Raw genomic sequence first — 20864 nt, 5'->3', positions numbered from 1 at the left:
AAAAGAATCATAATGATTAGATAGTTTTAATTTAATCATATTTATATAATAGTGTTGTGTTGTGCATGTACTATGCCTAAATAGTAGTCAGGGTTTGATACATAGTGCACGAGCCGGAGGCGAGTGCACTATGTATCAAACCCTGACTACTATTTAGGCATAGTACATGCACAACACAACACTATTGTTATTATTATGCCGACTGTTGAATATACTGACGTGCTTTGCTATAAGTAGCTGTGACGTTCGAGGGTTGACAAGTCCCTAAAAATATTCACCGGAAAAGCAAGCGTTTGTTATTGTTGTTTTTTTTCTTCAAATTAATCAATTGATTTGATTGTTTATTTAATCAACAAATTGTTGTACAATAAAAAGTCAACAGAGGTGTATGTTCTTTTCAAGAAATGAGAGACGTTTGGCCTTACCGAGAAAACTCGAAATGTTTAGCAGACGAAATCTCATTGAATTTTTTTCCTGTACATTCTTTATCAAGCGTCATTTAAAAAAGCGTTTTTGTGATTCTCATGTAGAATTTCTTTGAAAAATGCTCAATCAATTTGTTCAAAAGTTTAAAAGAAACTTTAACTTTAAAATTACCGTCAATAATGAAGTGTTTTTGGAAAAATGAATAATTTTAATTGCTTGATGTCAGTCGTATATATCTACGTTATATATATATTAATGCCGCATAGTTTGATAACAGCTGCTCTAGCGGAGCGGTAACGCGTTGGGCTTCACGCTGGAATGATTTTAGCGTCGTGAGTTCGAATCCCGCTGTCGGCGCTTGAAAGATTTTCGTTGAAAACGTTTGCCGTGCTCTATTTCGGCATAGTATGCTTACGCTATATAAATCCTTTGATACTATGCGAAAATAGATGAGTATTGAATATATAGTGACAAACTGACAAAAGGCATAATAATTGTCTATATACATCGTTTGCTCATATCGGCTTTTTCATTCTTATGACATCGCCTTGTCACGTGACTTTCTAGACCAATCAGATATAATAGACTAATCATATTGAGGTATAGGGCCCAATAATAAATGCTTCTGCAAATCTGTATTTTTCTCGCTTTCAACTATATCTACTGAATATGGGCGGTGTATATACCCCCTCTGACTCGCACGATCATTCGTACCATGGAACGCATAATCGTACGTCCAATCACATTGGCGCACGTTCAATCGTCCGATCACCTAGTCTCTCGCACGTTCCTATCTTATTATCTTACAACAGTTGTTTTTTTTTGTACAACAGTCGCAAACAGACGCAAGATATATCGCAAGATTCAATGCGTTTACATCGCACAACGCTCGCTTAGATCGTGCGAAATTCGTACGAATACTTTTTTCATATGCGATTATTTCGGCAACAATTAAAGATTCATATCTAATTTTTTCGGTCGCAAGAATATTTGGTCGCTTCTGCTCGTGCGCCAATTGTGAAACGGGCTTAAGATAACTACATGTAATTGGCATAGCTCTGCAATTCAGTCACCTCCCCATACCTTTCGGTTATTTTTCACATGTAAATAAAGATCATTGATTGTGTTAAACTCGGGAAAATTGTGCAAATTATTGCATTTTATTACAAAATAAATTTGACAGCTCGAAAGGATTAATTTTTTTGGACTTATTAAAAGGACAAAAAAACCCATATACATCTATGTTAACATATATAATATTTTATACATATAAACATGTAATTAGGAATGCATTATTATGACTAAATGAGATACAATCAAATGAAAAAGGTGCTGGTTTATTTTTCAAATTATGCTAAAAAATTTGTATTTTATAGTCTAAGAATATTTATATCGTCATGCCTTTTCATGCATGTATGATTAACAAACGTCCTTCCAAGAACCCAAGGCATTGTCAAGCATGACCTTCCATTCTCAGTTTAAAGTATTTTCACTATATCAAAGAATCTTGTAGAAATGATCATATGCATTCTACAGACATCAATCCATTGGTAAACCAGATCCATACACATGTTCAAGGCACACTGATTCTCCGTCCATCTGTATTGTAATATGCAGTGGTATAGGCACTTTATTAGTATATAACTGGCAACACACAAGCACCGGAAAAATATTGGAGGGAAGATAAATCCGAGAAACTTTATATCTCAGTCCTACTTCTTAATGGACAATTGCACAAAACTGATACGCCGATCGAAGCAATTTAAGGATAAAAATAACCAAATCCCAGGTGTTAAATGCAAACTTAAAGGTTATTACATGCACAGTGCATCTTCCAAGTTACACTCACCCTTGGGAATAATGATCACCTAAACTATACTGGAATGCATTTTATCACTGCATTTGTATGTTTCCCAACTCGACGTTAGCGCCTGATTTCGGCAGTTTCAATCTTAACCTGTAATAAAACTCGGCTCGGCGGAGTGTTGCACAGCAATTAACATTTGCGTCGTGTGACGGCCAGTAGAGTTTCAGGAAGCCGGCCATGGATTTATTCAGCCCCCCTTTACTCTGTGAAAGGTTGTTTCTTCTTGTATGACACAGAAACTTACACTTTAAATGGTTTACCTTTTCCTTAAAACTCTGTGACTTGGTCTGAATAAGGATAACTGACTGATTTTCTTGAGCTTTATCCAGAATCGTCATCATCTTTCCGTCATCCTTTCTAAGAATAATTACGCATGCGCTTGAATCGATCAGTGCCTCCAAACAATCTAGTTTAGAGCCTGTAATTAATAAAAAAAGTTATGTTGATTTCCTTTGATGGCATACGTAGCAACTATTCATGTACAGTTCATAATCGAAAAAAAAACTATGAAAAATTTCTCTGACTGAGTTTAAGGTGGAATGTTCTTCTGATAAGAGAGTAAACCTCTATAGAAAATAATATCACTCTCTGTTTACTTACAATTAAGGCATGTAGAAAGAGGGAGGCGGTGCTGGGCCCGAACTTATGTTCGAATGCAATATTTTTTGAGTTCAAATATAGCAAAAGAAAATTTGAACGGAACAAATTGCAGGGGCAAAAAGGTATTAAAACACTTTTACATGTAAAAGAAGCTGATCAAATCGATCAAATTTTAAGAAGGCAATATCTATATCCATCCTCCCCCTCCCCAAATGGATTATTTTTTTCAGTTGATTTTAATGATTCTCCTATGCAGTTACTCTGGCAAAACGAAAGTGAAACGGTGTTTGGACCTTAGCACAAATCATCAACGCTGACAAGGTTTAGTACTTAAAAATAATCGATGAATTCGATATATTGTATTCAGGTGCATTGTTTTTCAAAGCAACTTATTTATGAATACTTTGAAAATTGTCAAATTTTAAATGGTACGAACAATTTAGATATTTTGTATTAATACAGGCAAATGTATTCCTAAGCCAGAGTTCAATATTATTGATTACCAAAGCTCCATTTCTACAGCAGCAGTGTTTGAAATAAAGGGCAGACTATCCAATATAAAGATTGAATTAGTACTGGCGTAGACTAGATTTCATTATTATTTGTTTGTTTAAAAATTGCTTGGATACGTTTTTCAGAATTATTTCGATTACTGATAGATGCATTGTAGAGTTTGATTGCTTTACATCTATCTTTTAATATTACAGAACAATAATCATACGGGGTTATATGTCTATATAATGGTGGCATATATCTGCCCCTTGTGTGCAAGTTATTTTTCTATTTATGATGTCGACATGCAAGATAAATATATTGACATGCAAGATAGTTATATCAACATGCAACATAACTATGTTTACATGCAAGAAAACTGCAATCAAATAAGAATATAAAATATCTAAAAAATTTGGGATTTGCTTTTGGGGTCAGACCTACACTAAAGTATGAAGCTATTTTTTCTCCTACGTATAATCCGAATACACATGAAGCGTCTGCTTTCAGGGATTTACTTCTGATCGGGGTTTACTCTCTATGCCCACTCTGGGTTTACTTTGGGTTTACTCTAGGTTTACTTTTGGTCCACTCTAATAAACCCGGAGTAAACCCAGAGTAAACCCCGAAAGTAAACCCAGGATTTACCTTCTGTAAGGCTGGGTCTGATCGGTACTGTACTTGCTAGGCGAAATTACATATCGTTGATTTTGAATTAAGTAAAAAATAAATAAAATAAAAATGAAATCAACTCCCGCCAGTACTTCAGTACTTTGATTTTTCAAATATAACTAGATTGTATGTACTAGTACAGTACACGAACAGAACGCGTTTTATGTCAGAAAATCTTTGAATGGAATTATTTTTTACGTCTCTCTCTATATCTCTTACACAGAGGAAATAACTGGGAAAAACGTGACTAAGACAGTTGCAAACCCTAGACCTAGGTATCATCATTTGAAATTATAACATTTTAAATCTGAGAAAGAAGATATCGCATGATAAATCTGTGCCATTCAGTCAACTGGAATATGACTGAAAGGTAGGTGAAATGTGATTATTGATATAGCTATACCATTCAGTAACATTTCTAGACCATTATTCAGTTATCATTCAGTCAACTGAACGGCAGAGATTCATCCTGTGTATGAAAAAAAAATTAAAAAAAAACCAAAACCATATATCGCCCTTGCTTACCACAAGTTATGTCTTCCTTAGTGCAAACCCGGTAGCGCATGCCCTCCAGTGCCGCTAGCAGATTACTGGCATCTTTGGAGTGTTCATTATCATGCCAAAGTAGGGCGTCCCACTCTTTGTTGACTCCTGAAAAAGTTGAATCATAACTTACATATATCATATCGGCAATACTTTTTCTTTTTTTCCTTTTATATATGACAGTTGTTGTACTTTGCACAACTCTTAGGGAATTTTGCTTCTTTTTAAGCATATATTTTATAACTTTTGAGATTCATGAAGGACTTGTTCGCATAAACAAGAACAACATTTAATAAACCACTCTCTAAGCGCCGCCTCGATGCCTACAGTGCTGACATTGAATAATCAAGTATTTGGTAAATATGTATGTACCTATCTGCATGTATTCTGACGGTTTATTAGGCCTGCACAGAAGTAACTTTTGTTTGTCAAATTGGTTATCATAAAGAAAGAGAATTAGTCTGTCTTCGACTGACAATACCTCCATCCACTACGAGAAGATATGTCATATATAGTTTTATTTCAGGCTAATTGAAACTACTACGAACTAACTCATTTTATCACGTTTACAGACAATACTAATAAAACATTTCCAAGATTCTTATCATGAAATGTATTTTATAAAACTTTTCAGGAAATGATAAAAAGTTATAATTTCCAAACAAAGAAAGAGATACAGTTTCTTTTAAATATGCTTCAAAAATTAAAAACTGTTTAGAATTCTTAAAATAACAATAAGAACCATTTAAATACAAAGTTATCCGTTTAATCATGTTTTGAGTTGGGAAGATGAATTAAACGACGGCTTAGTTTCGAAATATGTATTGGCAATGACAAAAATGACACATTTTATCATTGTTGCTCGAGAAAGAAAATATATTCCTAGCTTTAGCCATATTTGAATGTGGAATCACATGATAAAACCATAATGTTAATTTGTTTATGGTATATAAATCTCAATTTGCATATATTCAATTTCTGAATAATAATCTTACATATATAAGAAAAGAACCCCAACGATAATGATAGATTCCAGATAAGTGATAAGACTAAAAGTGAGTTCAAGCCCTTGTGTCAGGGGAGCTAAAATGCAGATACCTCTTTCTTTTAGGCTTTTCTTCTTCAAAAAGTATTGAATGCGCCAGCGGCAACAGCAATAGCAGAGGATACCAAATACAACGATAGGAACTATGACAACAGCAGCAATATAGCTATTGTTATAAAATACATGGCATCTGGACTCTACAAAATAATGATGAAAACAAATTATTTGTTTATAGTCTTTTTAATTTAAGCTAAAAAAATTAATTTTAATCATTGCTTATATTGTTTTATTCGGATAAATTTTATGAATACAATTTAACCAATTTAATGTACTTTTAATTTAACGTTAATAACAAGAACATTAAGACAACAAGAATAAACAAGAGGCTCATGGATCACCTCGCTCACATGATCAACAATATACAGGATATTTTTCTATTTATTCCTATGTAAAAATTTGTCTCCCCTCCCTTGTTGTGACCCCATCCTACCCCCGGGGATTATGATTTGAATTGACTTGAATTTTTCACTACCTGACGATGCTTCCACACAAGTTTCATCTTTCCTGGCCAAATGGCTCTTGAGAAGAAGATTTTTAAAGATTTACTCTATTATATATTCCTATGTAAAAATTTGACCATCCATTGTGGCCCACCCTTCCCCTGGGGGTCATGATTTTCACAACGTTGAATCTTTACTACCTAAGGATGCTTCCACACAAGTTTCAGCTTTACTGACCTAATGGTTCTGAGAAGAAGATTTTTAAAGATTTACTCTATATATTCCAATATATTAATTCGACCCTACCTCTCTTGCAGCCTACCCCCTGGGGTCATGATTTATACAACTTTGAATCTTTATTACCTGAGGATGCTTCCACACAACTTTCAGCTTTCCTGGCAAAATAGTTCTTGAGAAGAAGATTTTTTTTTAATTTCTCGAAAATTTTCAGTAATTCCTGACTATTTCTCCTTGTAAAAGAGCGTGGTCCTTAATTTTCACAACTTTGAATTCCCCTAGCCTAAGGATCATGCTTTGTGCCAAGTTTAGTTGAAATTTGCCCTGTGGTTCTTGAGAAGATGTTGAAAATGTGAGAAGTTTACAGACGCATGGACAGACAGACAGACGGACGACAGTCGACGAAATGTGATCAAAATAGCTCACGTCATTTTGAATATTGTTGCTGTTGTTGTTTTATATTCATACACACCGCTTCGTTTAAATTATATCAGTTTTTGATCAATGACACTTCACATTTTATAAAATGTAAATGTTTTGTTAAATGATAAGAAATGAATTAAATAATTTAATTTTCTATTGATCGACGTATCAAAGGAAAAATTGACAGGAAAGCTTCATCCATGCGCGTAGTCGATCAATAGAAAAATTATTAAATTCATTTCTTAAATTTTGTCATTTGATGTACAAACTGTCGCCTATCATTTTTAAAAACAATTAACTAATGAGAAAGATGCATGTACCAGATAATAGCAAAACCGTTACACGTAGCTTAGCGCTTCTGTTCCACAAAAATTTCGTTCTTTGATTTGTTTGACTACCTGATAGGGAGAGAATGACTGTCATCCGATCATGGCCGTCCCTAAAATGGTTATCGACCAAGGTACAGTCAAATGATAGCAGATCTTCTTCTTTGACGTCACGTATAGTTAGCGTTGTCACTAGTTCACCGGTAACATCTCTGAAATTTAAAAGATCATAGATTAGATTGTCATCATTATCAACATTCAGTATACCGTTCTTCCAATTCTCTGCTCTGGAACACCTTTATATTTATCCAAATGAACTAGTGATTGAATGTTATTTACGACAATTTAGCTTCTTGGCATTCTAAATGGGCAAATAAGGCAGGTAAATGGCTAATATAATTATGCAATTAGACGAAGAAACTTAAACTAGAAATCCAACATGCTGTACATTTTCCCAAATTCTGTTTTCAATAAGCATGATAAGGATGCACAATTTCAAAATATTGATTTTGATTTATTTTATATATAAATTCATACTAGATATATGAATATTAATGGGCGAATATTAATACATAAATCTTCAAATAGCTTATCTTCATAACTTTAATGGTTATTAAACGTGTCTCTTAGCTACACTTTAGGGTAAATATTTATATTTGTGTTAGATACAAGTATAATGAAGAAAGAACATATTTCAATATACGAAAGCTGGAGGCGATGACCAAAATTTGAATTTAAAAAAGCATTTTGTGACAGATCAATCAATATTTTCCGCAAAAATAAATGCGTAAAAAATCATATTTTTTGTGACCTGAAAGTTTCTGTGGTTTTAGGATAAAACGTACCACTACATTTGTGTAAAGAATTGAGTTATGTATCAGGTACTAGTATTTGATTCCAATAATGTTTTCGAATTTATTTTTTATGGGGGGGGGGGTTGTCTACTCAAACAAGTCCTACTGACTATAATGGAAAGTTTTGCTTTTAAATGCCTTCATTATCTATAAAGCAGCAATGCGATCATCAGTTGGTATTTGTGTTACAGGATACTAGTATTCCACATCAATTACTAGAATTTATTTATGAATTTGGTAGCCATGATATGATGCTTATAATTCATAACTTATAATTCAAAAAAGTAATCATTTAAATACATGTACTTACAATTCCACATAAGTGGAGTATCTGTTGGTAGTGTTCAGTTTTGAAATCTTCGTTCCATTTCGCGCCCATATAAAATTTGGAAAAGTCAGGTCATAACAGGTCCCCATCTTTGCCTTACACGTGAGATTTGCCGTTTCTCCGAGGCTGGTGGTAACATTTTGTACTGGTTTGAGGATTGGCTTAAGAGGAACACATTCTAAATAAAATAATTTAATAAACAGCAGGCATATATATAATTACAGAGAGAAAATATATTGGTATATATGTATTTCATAACTCTATATATACTTATAACCGAAACTGTGGTATAGGCTGTAGCATTTTTCCCGGTCGCAGAGCATGATGCTACACAGATGATTTTGCTGTCTTTCAGCTCCATGCTGATTTCTCCCATAACGAGTATCGTGGAGTTTCCACGTAGCCTGCATGTGTCTGGTGTACACCAACTAAACTGGTAAGGATTAAGGTCCGTTGTTCCAACAGGTATGTGGTACCAGTTTATTTGATCATAAGAAGAAGCGTTGCAATATAATATAAGTGATTCCTTACTAAAGGGGTATTTTGTGGAATTTTCACTGATCATCACTGGGGTATCTACAACAAAACGACAACAATTTTTTACACCATTAAACCTCTGATGCATTACCCGAAATAGGCTAACAATTAAATATAATATCATCATTTCTAACAAATGTAAACAAACCATGAAAATGAATGTTACAAGTATTCCTTTGTAAATGGTGCAGTATATTTTTCATTTTAAAAGCTAAACTATATCTATATGCATGTATATTTACATTGGAAAACTCCAGATACTCGTAAAGGGTTATGTTGGAAACTAAAAATTGCTAATGTAGGGAATGCATCAGAGTTGTGTGAATAATTGAAGCACTGAATGCTTATTTTTGGATGGCGTCGGTCCTACGACACACAAATGTGGTGCAGACAAATTAAAAACCGCGCGTTAGCGCGGTATAATACATGTAATTTGTCTGCACCACATTGGTGTGTCATAGGATCGACAACGTCCAAAAATAAGCATTCAATGCTTATATTATATTCATATATTTGATGTTTTTTTGGTATGAAATAAGGAATAAGGAATCATTCTTTGAGTATTTTGAGGTGATAATTTTGGTCGGGGCGTGATCAAATCCAATAAAGCCCGAAGGGCTTTATGATAGATTTGATCACGCCCCGACCGAAATTATCACCCCGTAATATTCAAAGAATAATTCCTTATTACTTATATTTATATAATTTTTAGCCATCGTACGATGAAATACTTAAATAAAAATAAGCAAACCCCGCTGGCGCCTCATTTGGCATCATTTGTATTATGGGTTATATAGTACTAAATCGATACGTAGTGTTATCACAGGCAAAGACACTGGAAAATGTAAATATATATGTGTATCGTCGCTATGAAACATACATGGAACAGCCATATTGACATGTTATATAACATGCATTAACGGCTAAAAATATAGTGCCATAAACTTTTTATAGAAAAATCTTTTTAATCAAGGAGTAGATATAATTTTTTTCAAAGGTACATATCAAACTGGTTATGAACGTTTCATTTAAAATAACAAAAATAAATATACTCAAAACACGTGGTGTCGTTTATATCTGTGTTCATGGCGCACGAATTAGCAAAATGTATTCATAGGAAATTTACCCCTGCGAATGTGTTCGAAATGTTTTCTTCATCGTTGGTAAGCATGCAATAAATCCCGAGGTGCTCGAATGAAAGACTTTCCCGAGATTTGTTCAGTTGCTGTGAAATTTCGATCGGAAGTTAAGTGTTCGGATTATATTCTTAAAATATGTAAGTACTGGTCGTTTTTCAGATCATGTCCTACTTGATTTAATATGTTAAACATGAAAATCTATTAAGTTACGAGCACCCCTGCGAATGTATTCGGAATGTTTTCTTTATCGTTGCTAAGTATGTAATAAATCCAAAGGTGCTCGAATGAAAGTTCACGAGACTTCACCGAGATTTGTTCAGTTCCTGTGAAATTTCGAGCGGAAGTATAAGTGTTCGGATAATATTCTCAAAATACGTAAGTACTGGTCGATTGTCATATCATATCCTACTTGGATTTATGTTAAAACATCAACATCTTTTAAGATGTATGTCTTATGTCACCATCTAGCGGTTTTTTTAATTAAAAAATTCAGAACAGAGTTATCGTTCGTGTTCAACCACGTGTAAAATGGATGATAATATAAACATTGGGTTACCTAATAAAATCATAGCCATGTTTGATGCTTGTGGTGTGCAATACCATGTTTAAAAAAAAAATGGGTGAATATTTTGCCTAAAAATTTAGTATATCGAGCCATTTTCAAGGAACATTCTGCATAAAATAGTACAGTCTATTTCACTATTGATGTTATTACTAGGTCAGGCGCGGATCGAAAATTAATTCTTAGAGGGGATCTCTACTACGCATGTTAATTGTCGCAACAGCAGGAAAAAACTATTTTTTGTATTGTCACATTTATTTCTAGAACACAGTTTATCCACCAATTAATGAAGATAAAGTTTAAAATCAATATTCCTCTAGGTTTTATATTGACTACAAGTACCTAGATTCTCTAAAATAGACTATAAACACGAGGAACGATTTTTTCTGCGAAACTGAAAGGGTCAAATAAAACCACGTGATCTTAAATTTAAATGACAATAACATTCGCAGGGGTGACGAGGATATGTCTTAGTTATTTCATCGTCTAGCGGTTTAGAACAAGAGTAATCGTTCGTGTTCAACCACTCTACACGTGGTTGAAAATATAAACATTGGGTTGCTTTAAAAAATCAAAGCCATGTTTGATACTTTTGGTGTGCAATACCATGCTTTAAAAAAGAATGGGTGTCTGTTTTGTATGAACCTTGGTATATCGAGCCATTTTCAAGGAACATTCTGCATGAAATAGAACAGTCTGTTTCACTATTGATGCTATTACTAGGTCTGTCTGGGATAGAAAATTAATCCTAAAGGGGGGGGGGGTCGCTAGACTAATCATGTTTATTGCTGCAAGAGCAGAAAATCCTATATTTTCTATTGTCACATTTATTTTTAGAACTCATTTGATCCACCAAATGATATACTAGATAAAGTTTAGAATCAATAAACGTCTAGATTTTTACATTTGACTACATGCAAGTATCTAGATTCTAGAAAGAGACTATAAACATGAGGCACGAATTTTACTCCGAGACTGAAAGGGTGAAATTAAACGTCGTAGATTTCCAATGCAAACATAATGGTAAATATACTGAATGTAAATATATTTATGTAAATACTTATGTTCATTTGCATTGAAGAACCCCACATAAAGAGTAATTATATTATATATATAAGTTTGAAACTTTGAAAATTATAGTTCGTGGAATTTCGGTTTGAAAAAAAAACCCAGGAGACTGCAGTCTATTGAATTGATATTGGAAAGCACATACAGACAGGTTAGCCCCATTTAACACTTCACTTGAAACCATTCAAAATGAAAATTTTGCAGTCTTCGGTAAAACAATGGTAAACAAGTACATGCGTAACAAATTAGGACCCCTTCAAACTCTTTGAACATTAACAGTGAAAGACTTCAGACATAATTATATTTGAGAAGTCAGAGGTTTTGATACTTGAGTAATTAAAATTATGTAGAGGACGAGTTCCATTTTATTTTGAAACGTCAATTTTATGAGGAATAAAAAACAGTTTTGCGTTTTATTTTTCAAACTTAATGTTCACAAACTGGTTTAGCTACTTTGTATGGACAATTCAATAAAACTCAATAATTTAAGCAAATACCTGTTACGACATGTAAATTCTGCTACATGTAGAATCCCCTTTATGTTTTACGTTCAACTCTATTATTTACAATTGATTTTTTATCAATACCGTGGTATTTCATCTTCGAAGATGCTTTGATAAGTGTGCAGTGATTCCGACTGTCAATGATTTTTTAATACATTATATGTGATATGATAAGTATAATGATATTCCTACACAAATTATATAAGAAAAACTCCTACAACACGAGGGGGTGGGTTAAAAAACATTTAATATGGTCAAAGAAAATTAATAAACACAAACTTACCACAAGACGATGTTGCAGACGACACAACACGCATCAGAGCAAACAACCAGACGATCAGCGCCATGGCTGAGCCTAGAATGCTCAAGTACTCAAGTAATTCAGTGTAAAATTATATCAGGAAATAGAAAGAATACAAAGGATGTCTGACGATTAAAGATTATCCAAGTGGTTTGTACTTTAAAAAAGATGGTCTAATTTGATAATTTATTTTTCATTCAAATTAGCCGTATTTGACAACTCTCTCTCTCTCTCTCTCTCTCTCTCTCTCTCTCTCTCTCTCTCTCTCTCTCTCTGTTCGGTAATTATAAGTTTTTTTTATCAAATTTCCTTTGTGCATTCACAATTTATCAAATGACCAAATGTTTTGACTTGTGTATTCACAATGGGTCATGTGACATCATGTAGTGCCGGATTACTAGGTACTATTATACAATCATAAACTTTTGGTGTTAATTTTTTATTGTTTCAAGTAGGAGAATAGTAAAAAGTACATAAAAAAATTATTAGGGCCCCACTCTGCAGGCGCCCTTTGCATTAGTGATCATGCAGTTTGTCCGTCCGTCCGTCAGTCCTTCCACCTGTCTGTCCGTCCGAGATCGCTGGTTCGGAGCATAATTATTTTCTCTCACCTTGGCCCTATATTGCTAATACTTTACCAGTAGAGTGACTTTGGGTGAATGATGTGCATAACCTTGAACCATGTTTCAAGGTTTAAGGTTTAGTTAATAGCAGAGTTATATTCTCTCCCCTAGGTCCAATCTGACTCATTCTTCATTCACAGATTGTCTATGGTCAAAGACTTATTTGTAGGTCAAATTTGTAGGTCAAGGGGCAATATCAAACCGTGCAAAAATCTATTTTTTATAGCATATATACTTTTCACTTACCCCTAATTGGCTCATGCTTCACATTAACATAACTTTTGAGTAAAGGGTGTGTAGTGATCTTGAAACAATTTTCAAGGTCAAATGTGAAGGTCATGGCAGATTTACATGAAAAATCATTGTCCGGCGCATATCTTCTTTCTGTTTCCTCCAATCTGACTCATACTTCACCCACATGGTGCCTTTGATCCAAGGGAATGTAGTAACATTGACTGATATTTGTAGGTCAAGTTTCAAGGTCATGACAGATCACACAAACATTTTAAATAGCATATCTTAACCCCCCACCTAACCCTATTTGGCTAATACTTTTATGAAATGCTAAAACAGACAGAGATTTTTGGTAAATGGCGTGCAGTGACCTTGAACCAAGTCCACGTGAAGGTCAAAGCGGTTCTGATTTTATCTTATTAATACTCGACACAAAAGCAATCTTTTCCTTAAACTTTTTATACTCTTCCTAGTTTTGGGGTTTTTTTTTTTTTGGTTTTATGTCAGTTTTTGACCATCTGTAAACATGATAATCTATTAATACCTGTCAGGGAAGTCATGTACAATTGATCATTGAAAAATTATTTACTTAATAAAATTCTATGATTTCTTAATTGATATCCTTTTAAGACAGAATTATTAGGATATTTCTGAAAGGAAAATCTGGCATAAATTTAAAGAATTAGATAATTTTATCATTGGAATACCGGTACCGTGCACAACTTTCCCTATCCGGTACTTTAAGCTTCGGAAATTTTTGATGGACCTTTCAATTTTATATAATAGCGGTTTTTTTCCAGATACATCGGAAGTTTGTAAAATTGTCACCTCTTTACAATCGCTGAGGAGAGTGACAATTTTAACTCAAATAACCCCCTGGGTATTCCAAATACTGAACATCCGTATTTAGAGGAAATAGATAGTTAAATGCGAAGATTCTTAACCACCAATATAGAAGTCCATCTAAGAGTAACAATTGTGCAGAAACCCTCTAATCACATACACGTACTTCCTCCGTTCAGCGGATGCAGTTGTGAAGGTTTTCTTCCCTTCTGATTTTGCTAATTTGAATTAAAAGATAGGGTAAATCTGCGTAGAGTTGTTTGTTTCCTTTTTACTTCTAAATTTAGTGACTCAGATCAGTTTTTATCAAAAAAGTAATTGTTCAACAGATTCACAAACTACAGATGAAACGTTGTTGTAACATCACTGATACCATACATGTATATTAATTCTCACTTAGGATATGAATTTTACAAATATCATCAAATCTATCTTTCAAAACAGTGTCAATTATATCTGCATCATTCGCCCGTTTAATAAATGTACCAAAAGGAAAGAAAGATCAATTTAAAATGACTTAGACACGATTTAAGCTCAAATTTCTCCGTATTTAATATTTAGAAGGGTCAATGTGGGTTCATTTTTTAATGCCTCGTCAAATTTTGACCGTCGCGTATTGGGTATAAGCAAGATACACCTGGGTTTAAAGTTCTTTGTTTAGTAAACAAAGCTCGAATCTTATTATTGTTTACGTAGGTTTTATTGGTATAAGTTTCAATTAGATGTTGACATTATATTTTATGAACACATTGAATCACTTTATCTTGTTTACTACAACTCATTTTGTCCAAAAATGGTAATTTCTTACATTATATTATTTGTAAACTAATTATATAAAGTAAGACTCGAGCTTTTTTTTTTTACATTACAATGTATTCTTACCTCTGTATCTCTCTTATAATTTGATTTCTAACATTCAAACTTTGGTCAACTATTCAGAATGCACTAGTAAACCCTTTTTTTGCATAAAAAATGAGCTCAAATCATATCTAGGTCCCCTAATTAAGGTGGTATGGGAGACGTCCATGCTGTTACGTACTATATATCGAAATAAACAATAAAATCAAGTTTTATTCTATAAATAGTTTCTTTCCAATGATTGTCAGCTAGCGGCGTAGCGCAGTGGGTTAAAGGTTTCACTAAGAATCTGCAAGTCATGAGTTCGTATCCCGCTGGGGATTTGAATTTTTTTTTTTACCAAAATCAATAAACTTTAATACGTATCTTTTTGGTTAAATATTATAAATTTTTAAAATCATAAATGGGTGAAAGTATCATAATTTTAATGTAATAAAATCCAAATTAATATTGACAGATGTCCCATACCACTTAAATAAGGTGGTTCCATACACCAAGATAAAATTTGAAGGCGTATCTTTATAGAAATATGATTTAACAAATAAGAAGACCATAGCACTATTGATCGAATCATTTTATATGATTTTTTTTCATTTCTCTGCGGAAATTGTCATGGCTGCGAAAGGGATATTTAAGAACTTTAAATTTGGTCCAGATTAATGTGAATGTATACGATAACTTTAGAGTAATTCAGTAGCGAATGTGGTTCCATTAAGATACATGTGTAACTGAGGAAGGTAAGTTGTGTCAATAAAGCTAACAACACAACTACTGTTCGATACGACCCAGCAGAATTTTAACAATTATAGGTTATAACGTCATTCATCGATAGATGACATCTGTCAGTTTTCACGTCATCAAATAAAAGATGTTGCCCAAAAGTCAGTTCATTATTGCAAGTAGGCTCCAGACTATAGTGGAATAACTGTTCAACCGTATTCGGTAAATTCCAACTTTCTTGTGGATTTTGTTATTTATAAGTTTATACATGAAATTAATTAATTGTTTATTGAAGTGCAATATCTTAATGACAGGATCATTGGCCACGAATTCATCTATCCTTGAAACTGTGATTTCTACTAAATCAAGGTAACCCGATACCCATGGATACTGATTAACGAAACCACCCGTATCACGAATACACACGGGGTGTCCAAGAATATATCTGATACTATTTGAAATTCGTATGAATAAAATAATATTTGGTCAAAAGGTGTAGATAATGACTCAAATAAAGAATAGAATCTTTTAATTTTGTCCAGAAAAAAGTTTGGGAGAAAAAGTACTGTCATTTTAATTATGATGTCACAAAGTTGCATCAGATATCTTTGGTTGAATTGAATCAGTTTACTCAACATAAATCAGACAAGAGAGCAGGTGTCTTCCGTTTTGAACTGCATTATCAAACACAGACTCCAGATATAGTCTTACAAGTTATAAAAACAGAATACTCTGGGGGAAAGCAGCTAATCAAGCAACAGATTATTTAAATTGTGAGAATTCGAATAAGTAGGATACGTACAGTGGCTTTTGGGAAGAATTTTACTCATCGACCTAACGTCGTCATTGATAAAATAATGACGTCATTTGGAGCACACCTTTTAAATTTGTTGTTTTTATAACAACGCCCAATTTGTCAAAAACATAGTATAAATGTTTGTGAAATTTGTTGAGTGAAAATTTACCTCATATACATTTATAAAAAGGCATTTGATTTTTTGTTATATAAACTTAATCAAAAGTTATTCAAAAAGTAAATGGTATCAAATATCATGGGACACCCTGTATTATACCAATGAGCAGCTGCTATTCTTCGACAATGCCTTCTGATCAGATCTTGCTGGAAGTTAAGAGATATGAAGTGCAGACCAAATTGTGTATAGCTACAATGTATGCTGACAACTGCTTATCTGTGACAGGAAAATGTATTTTATCAGTGCCTTAATGGACACAACGAGATAAGTGATACGATAGATTACATTTTTGTGAACATAAATTATCCTCTTGAGTTTGAACTTCCCGGTATTCAAATTGAAGTGTTTTGCAACTACTCATATTAAACTGCCAGGAATTCCATCTACAGTTACATAATATGTAATCACTCAGAAATAGCACAATCAAATCAAAACATTTAAGAACAGCATTTTCTAGATTATTTTAATAAATATTACCCTAATGTATTTAGTTTTCAGCTAGCACCAATGGATTCATTCGGTGACCAGTGTAAGCTGGTGATCATTTACTGTTTCTTTATTGGATTTCCTTAACCCACATCAGAGACAAAAATAACATTATTCATGTGCCTGACGGACGGACACGAGTATATTGAAAACAAAATATTTTCACGCGTATATTTTCAAGCTTAAAGGAAGTAGAATATAATCGTACTTCAATCAACAAGGTCAAATAATGGGATTTTGGATGCTAATCAGCCCCTCCAAATCATTGTTATAACCGTATTATTTGAAATCCCCATATACTACCATACTACAAGTATTTATGCTTGTTTTGAAAATCTGATTTGCTTTCAAAGTCTTTGTCTAATCAGTTCTCGGTTCGTAGGATCATGAATGAGCGTTGCCGTCGTAAATGAGCATATTGAACAGAATGGAATAACCGTATATTTCTTTTTCATAATTCATTCAAGATTTTGTTTGACAGGAGACAGAATCTTTGAGCTTACAAATACGTTTTGTAAAACTTATACTTATTCCACTCCCTAGCTGTGAGTACAAAGAGTCTCTCTCTCTCTCTCTCTCTCTCTCTCTCTCTCTCTCTCTCTCTCTCTCTCTCTTAGAGGAAGTTGTGATCAAGAAAAGAACAGTAACCCCTTTTTTGTCCCTAGGTGACCTGATGACTGGGTTACAAGTGTCATCTTACAGCTGTGCACTTGACCGACGTCATCCAGGGATGTTTATTTCATTTGAAACAGCGTCATTTCTTTTTTCACACAACAGAGCCGATTTTGGCAAAAGGATTTGCAATTCTGATTTTGGCATTAACGAACATTTGATTAGCGAAAAAACCAATGGTTTTAACGTTATTTAAAACCAAAATTTAAAATACTGGATTTTTTTTACATCTTAACCAAAAAAGTTTTTTTTTAATATTTTTTTTTATATCGAAATTATTATGAATTATTAATAAAATGTTTTGCATTGTGAATTGTAGTTCAGTCAGAATCAGTGGTATTGTATTACACAAATAACCAAGAGGTTTTTCCCAATAAATAAAATACCAAGGTTAAAAATATGAATGATAATATTGTATTTACCTGTTTTGGTAAAGGTAGATCCTAAAAGGGTGTTGGAAAAGAGTTAATATTATGATTTATCCAAATAACTGCATATTGAAGAGTTTATTACAAACTTTATTGGTGATTGTATAATATGTAATGATTAAATTAACAAACTAAAAACATAAACAGCAATTTAAAGTTATAAACATGTATATAACTCATGTTGAAATGAACATAAGTTATTTGCTTTCCTCAGTGAAGATAATCATATACGAATGTCTATGGCGGTAAATAGGTGGAGAGTTTCCCCTCTGGATCTTAGCAGACAGACTGCCCTTTGTTCTGGCCCGGGGGTGGGATAATGGACGCTGGGTGCTGGATCGATGTGGTTACGACCGCTCTGTGTAAAAATAACTGAAACAAAAGGGACACATACAAAATTTTCCATAAGAAGATGGGCGATTTTACAAGATGTTTTAACTGTTAGAAAAAACGAAAAGTAGGGTATTTTAGGGGCATTTCGAATCACCCACGTTTTGTGTTTTCCAAAGTTTAAAGTACATGTATTGCTATGCAATGTACAAAACAGTAACAAAGAAAACTAGGCATAGTCATCACCAGCAATAAACTAGTTTTATACACAAAAAATTTAAACAGGATTCATCAAGAATCTTAAATTTTATGTTAATAAAATGCACTTGCTTTCTTTCCTTTATGGAGGAAATTCGCATGTTGAAAATGGTGGTCAATATTTCTCATCTATGTTTTAGCTTAAATAATCGATGTACATAACAACATGTACATTGAACACCCGTAACAGCATTGCCAAACCCCTGTAAACTGGACTATTTCGAATCACGTCTGTGCGCAGTGACTGCAGCCGTATGTACATGTAACATGCATTTTATACCATGCAGAGACTTACTTCTTTTGACGAGAATAACAACAATTGCAATGATGATGTTCAGGACGATGACGACGCAAGGAATGGCAATAGCTCTATAAAAATAAAATCTACTTCATTGAAATAAACCCTGATACATCACAAAAATTTTTTTTAGCAAGAGATTATGAGCGCACGACAATTTTACTGCTCAGACATCTTTCATTTGATTTCTTGTCCCAGAAGATTAAATATAGTAGTAAGGAAAAATTATAATTGGTACATCAAATCAAATTAATGTTTACAACTACAATTAAATGTAACGTTCATCATATTGTTTTGACATTTCGAAGAGAAAATGAACAGTTGAATGAATTTTACCCGCTAGTTTTAAGATTGGCATGTACACGTACGCTAGATTAATTATTAAAACTAGTTAAATTAATTAACGTACACAATGCTGATGCAGAGTGCACCAGCACAGACGTAGCCGTTTGGACAACAAGTGGTGAGGTCGCTGCAGCAATGGTGTAGATTTGGACAATATCTACTGTTTCCGCAATTTTCACCAGCTGCATTTAAAAGCAAAAAAGCTTACATATATTTAGAGGAGCTTGAGGACAATCACTTTACTTATTCATTCAGAACGACAGCAACTACCTAAAATATAGTATTTTATTTAAAATTACCTGTGCCTGGTTATGTACCTGGCCTGATGTTGCTATCGGGTTTTTGTCGGAACATTCGACACATAGCAATCCCGTTAAATATAATTATACGACGCATCGATCATCAGTTAAACATTGCTATTGTGTTTCAAATGAGAAACCATGATATCAACATGTCAACATCAAGCTATGTAGAGAAGTTGAATAATGGTATTTAACTTTTCTGCAGTGCAGCATGCATATATGTACATTGTACATTGTAACAAAGCATATCAATCTTGTGCACTGGGTCTTCACATTTTAGAGCCACATTTTAATTTTTAAAGTAATTTAAAAACAGGCAGATGAGGTAGTGGCGGACTGCTGCTTACCACTGAATTCAGGTAGCCAAAAGAAAAATCCGATGACTATAAATGTTTTCTGAAGAACCTTTGCTCCCATCTTTGGATTAAAGCAGGTATCACAAACACCGTTTCTTTTGGCCCGTAGACAGGTAACATGTACCAGGCTCGCTCTGTTGAAGAGGCCGTTTTACTTAGGCCTACAGAGATTTCATGTTTACCTCACAAAGCTACGTCTGACGTTATTCACGCGTTATTACATTACATCTTTGGACGAGCGAGCTGAAGCACAGCAGAGAACACTGATAATATGTTTTACGGTGCTACCGTTCTGGCGAGCGCAGCAAGAAATACACATACCTTGCATCATTGTCAACCTAGTGTTATTTAGGTATCAACGAACGTCAAAGAATTTTTAAGAGAGTATTGCTCTACAATAGTTTGTATGCCAAAGGTACTAATTTTAATGGTTATGAGGTTATGATACATTATACATACAGCGCAACCACCTACCCCGGTCTTTGTTTGTAGGTGTGTAATTTCCCACTTTTTAAATCTAATGGTCTGACTATATGCAATATCTACATAATTTTTTTAACTGTTTATTTTTTTTTCATTTTATTCCTTTTTATTTAGTTCAAAATGTCCTATTGTTTATTTCCTTCCTACTCATAATCTTACCTGCCTACTGTACATGCATGCACAATTAGCTTAAAAAGGGTTTGATATGACAGTAAAGTATGGCTCTTGCTA

General features: G+C 33.6%; 1 protein-coding gene and 1 long non-coding RNA gene across 2 annotated transcripts; both read right to left on the bottom strand.

Moving 5' to 3' along the window:
• Positions 1–1747: 1747 nt before the first annotated feature.
• Positions 1748–12562, bottom strand: LOC128177956 (uncharacterized). Its single transcript, XM_052844893.1, has 7 exons — positions 12406–12562; positions 8584–8889; positions 8296–8491; positions 7204–7343; positions 5699–5842; positions 4583–4708; positions 1748–2711 (listed from the first exon to the last, which is right to left on the bottom strand). The coding sequence occupies exons 1-7, from the start codon at positions 12467–12469 to the stop codon at positions 2320–2322; spliced, it is 1368 nt and encodes a 455-aa protein (XP_052700853.1). The 5' UTR covers positions 12470–12562; the 3' UTR covers positions 1748–2319.
• A 5801-nt stretch (positions 12563–18363) lies between these two features.
• LOC128177963 (uncharacterized) lies at positions 18364–19676 on the bottom strand. The gene is made up of 3 exons (XR_008242888.1): positions 19557–19676; positions 19145–19218; positions 18364–18633 (listed from the first exon to the last, which is right to left on the bottom strand). It is a non-coding gene; the product is annotated as an uncharacterized LOC128177963 (long non-coding RNA).
• Between the last annotated feature and the right edge of the window lie 1188 nt (positions 19677–20864).

The sequence above is a fragment of the Crassostrea angulata genome, chromosome 3 (genome assembly GCF_025612915.1).
Source record: "Crassostrea angulata isolate pt1a10 chromosome 3, ASM2561291v2, whole genome shotgun sequence".
Lineage (NCBI taxonomy): Eukaryota > Metazoa > Mollusca > Bivalvia > Ostreida > Ostreidae > Magallana > Magallana angulata.
The sequence above is the reverse complement of the archived record's forward strand: the minus strand, read 5'-3'. Positions and strand labels throughout refer to the sequence as shown.

Excerpts from the sequence above, each read along its gene's own strand:
- LOC128177956 (XM_052844893.1), bottom strand. The coding sequence starts at position 12,469 with ATGGCGCTGATCGTCTGGTTGTTTGCTCTGATGCGTGTTGTGTCGTCT. Across the intron at positions 7,344-8,295 it reads TACTCCACTTATGTGGAATT|AGATGTTACCGGTGAACTAG; the intron begins GTAAGTACATGT and ends TTTAAATTTCAG. Across the intron at positions 2,712-4,582 it reads TAAGGAAGACATAACTTGTG|GCTCTAAACTAGATTGTTTG; the intron begins GTAAGCAAGGGC and ends TATTAATTACAG.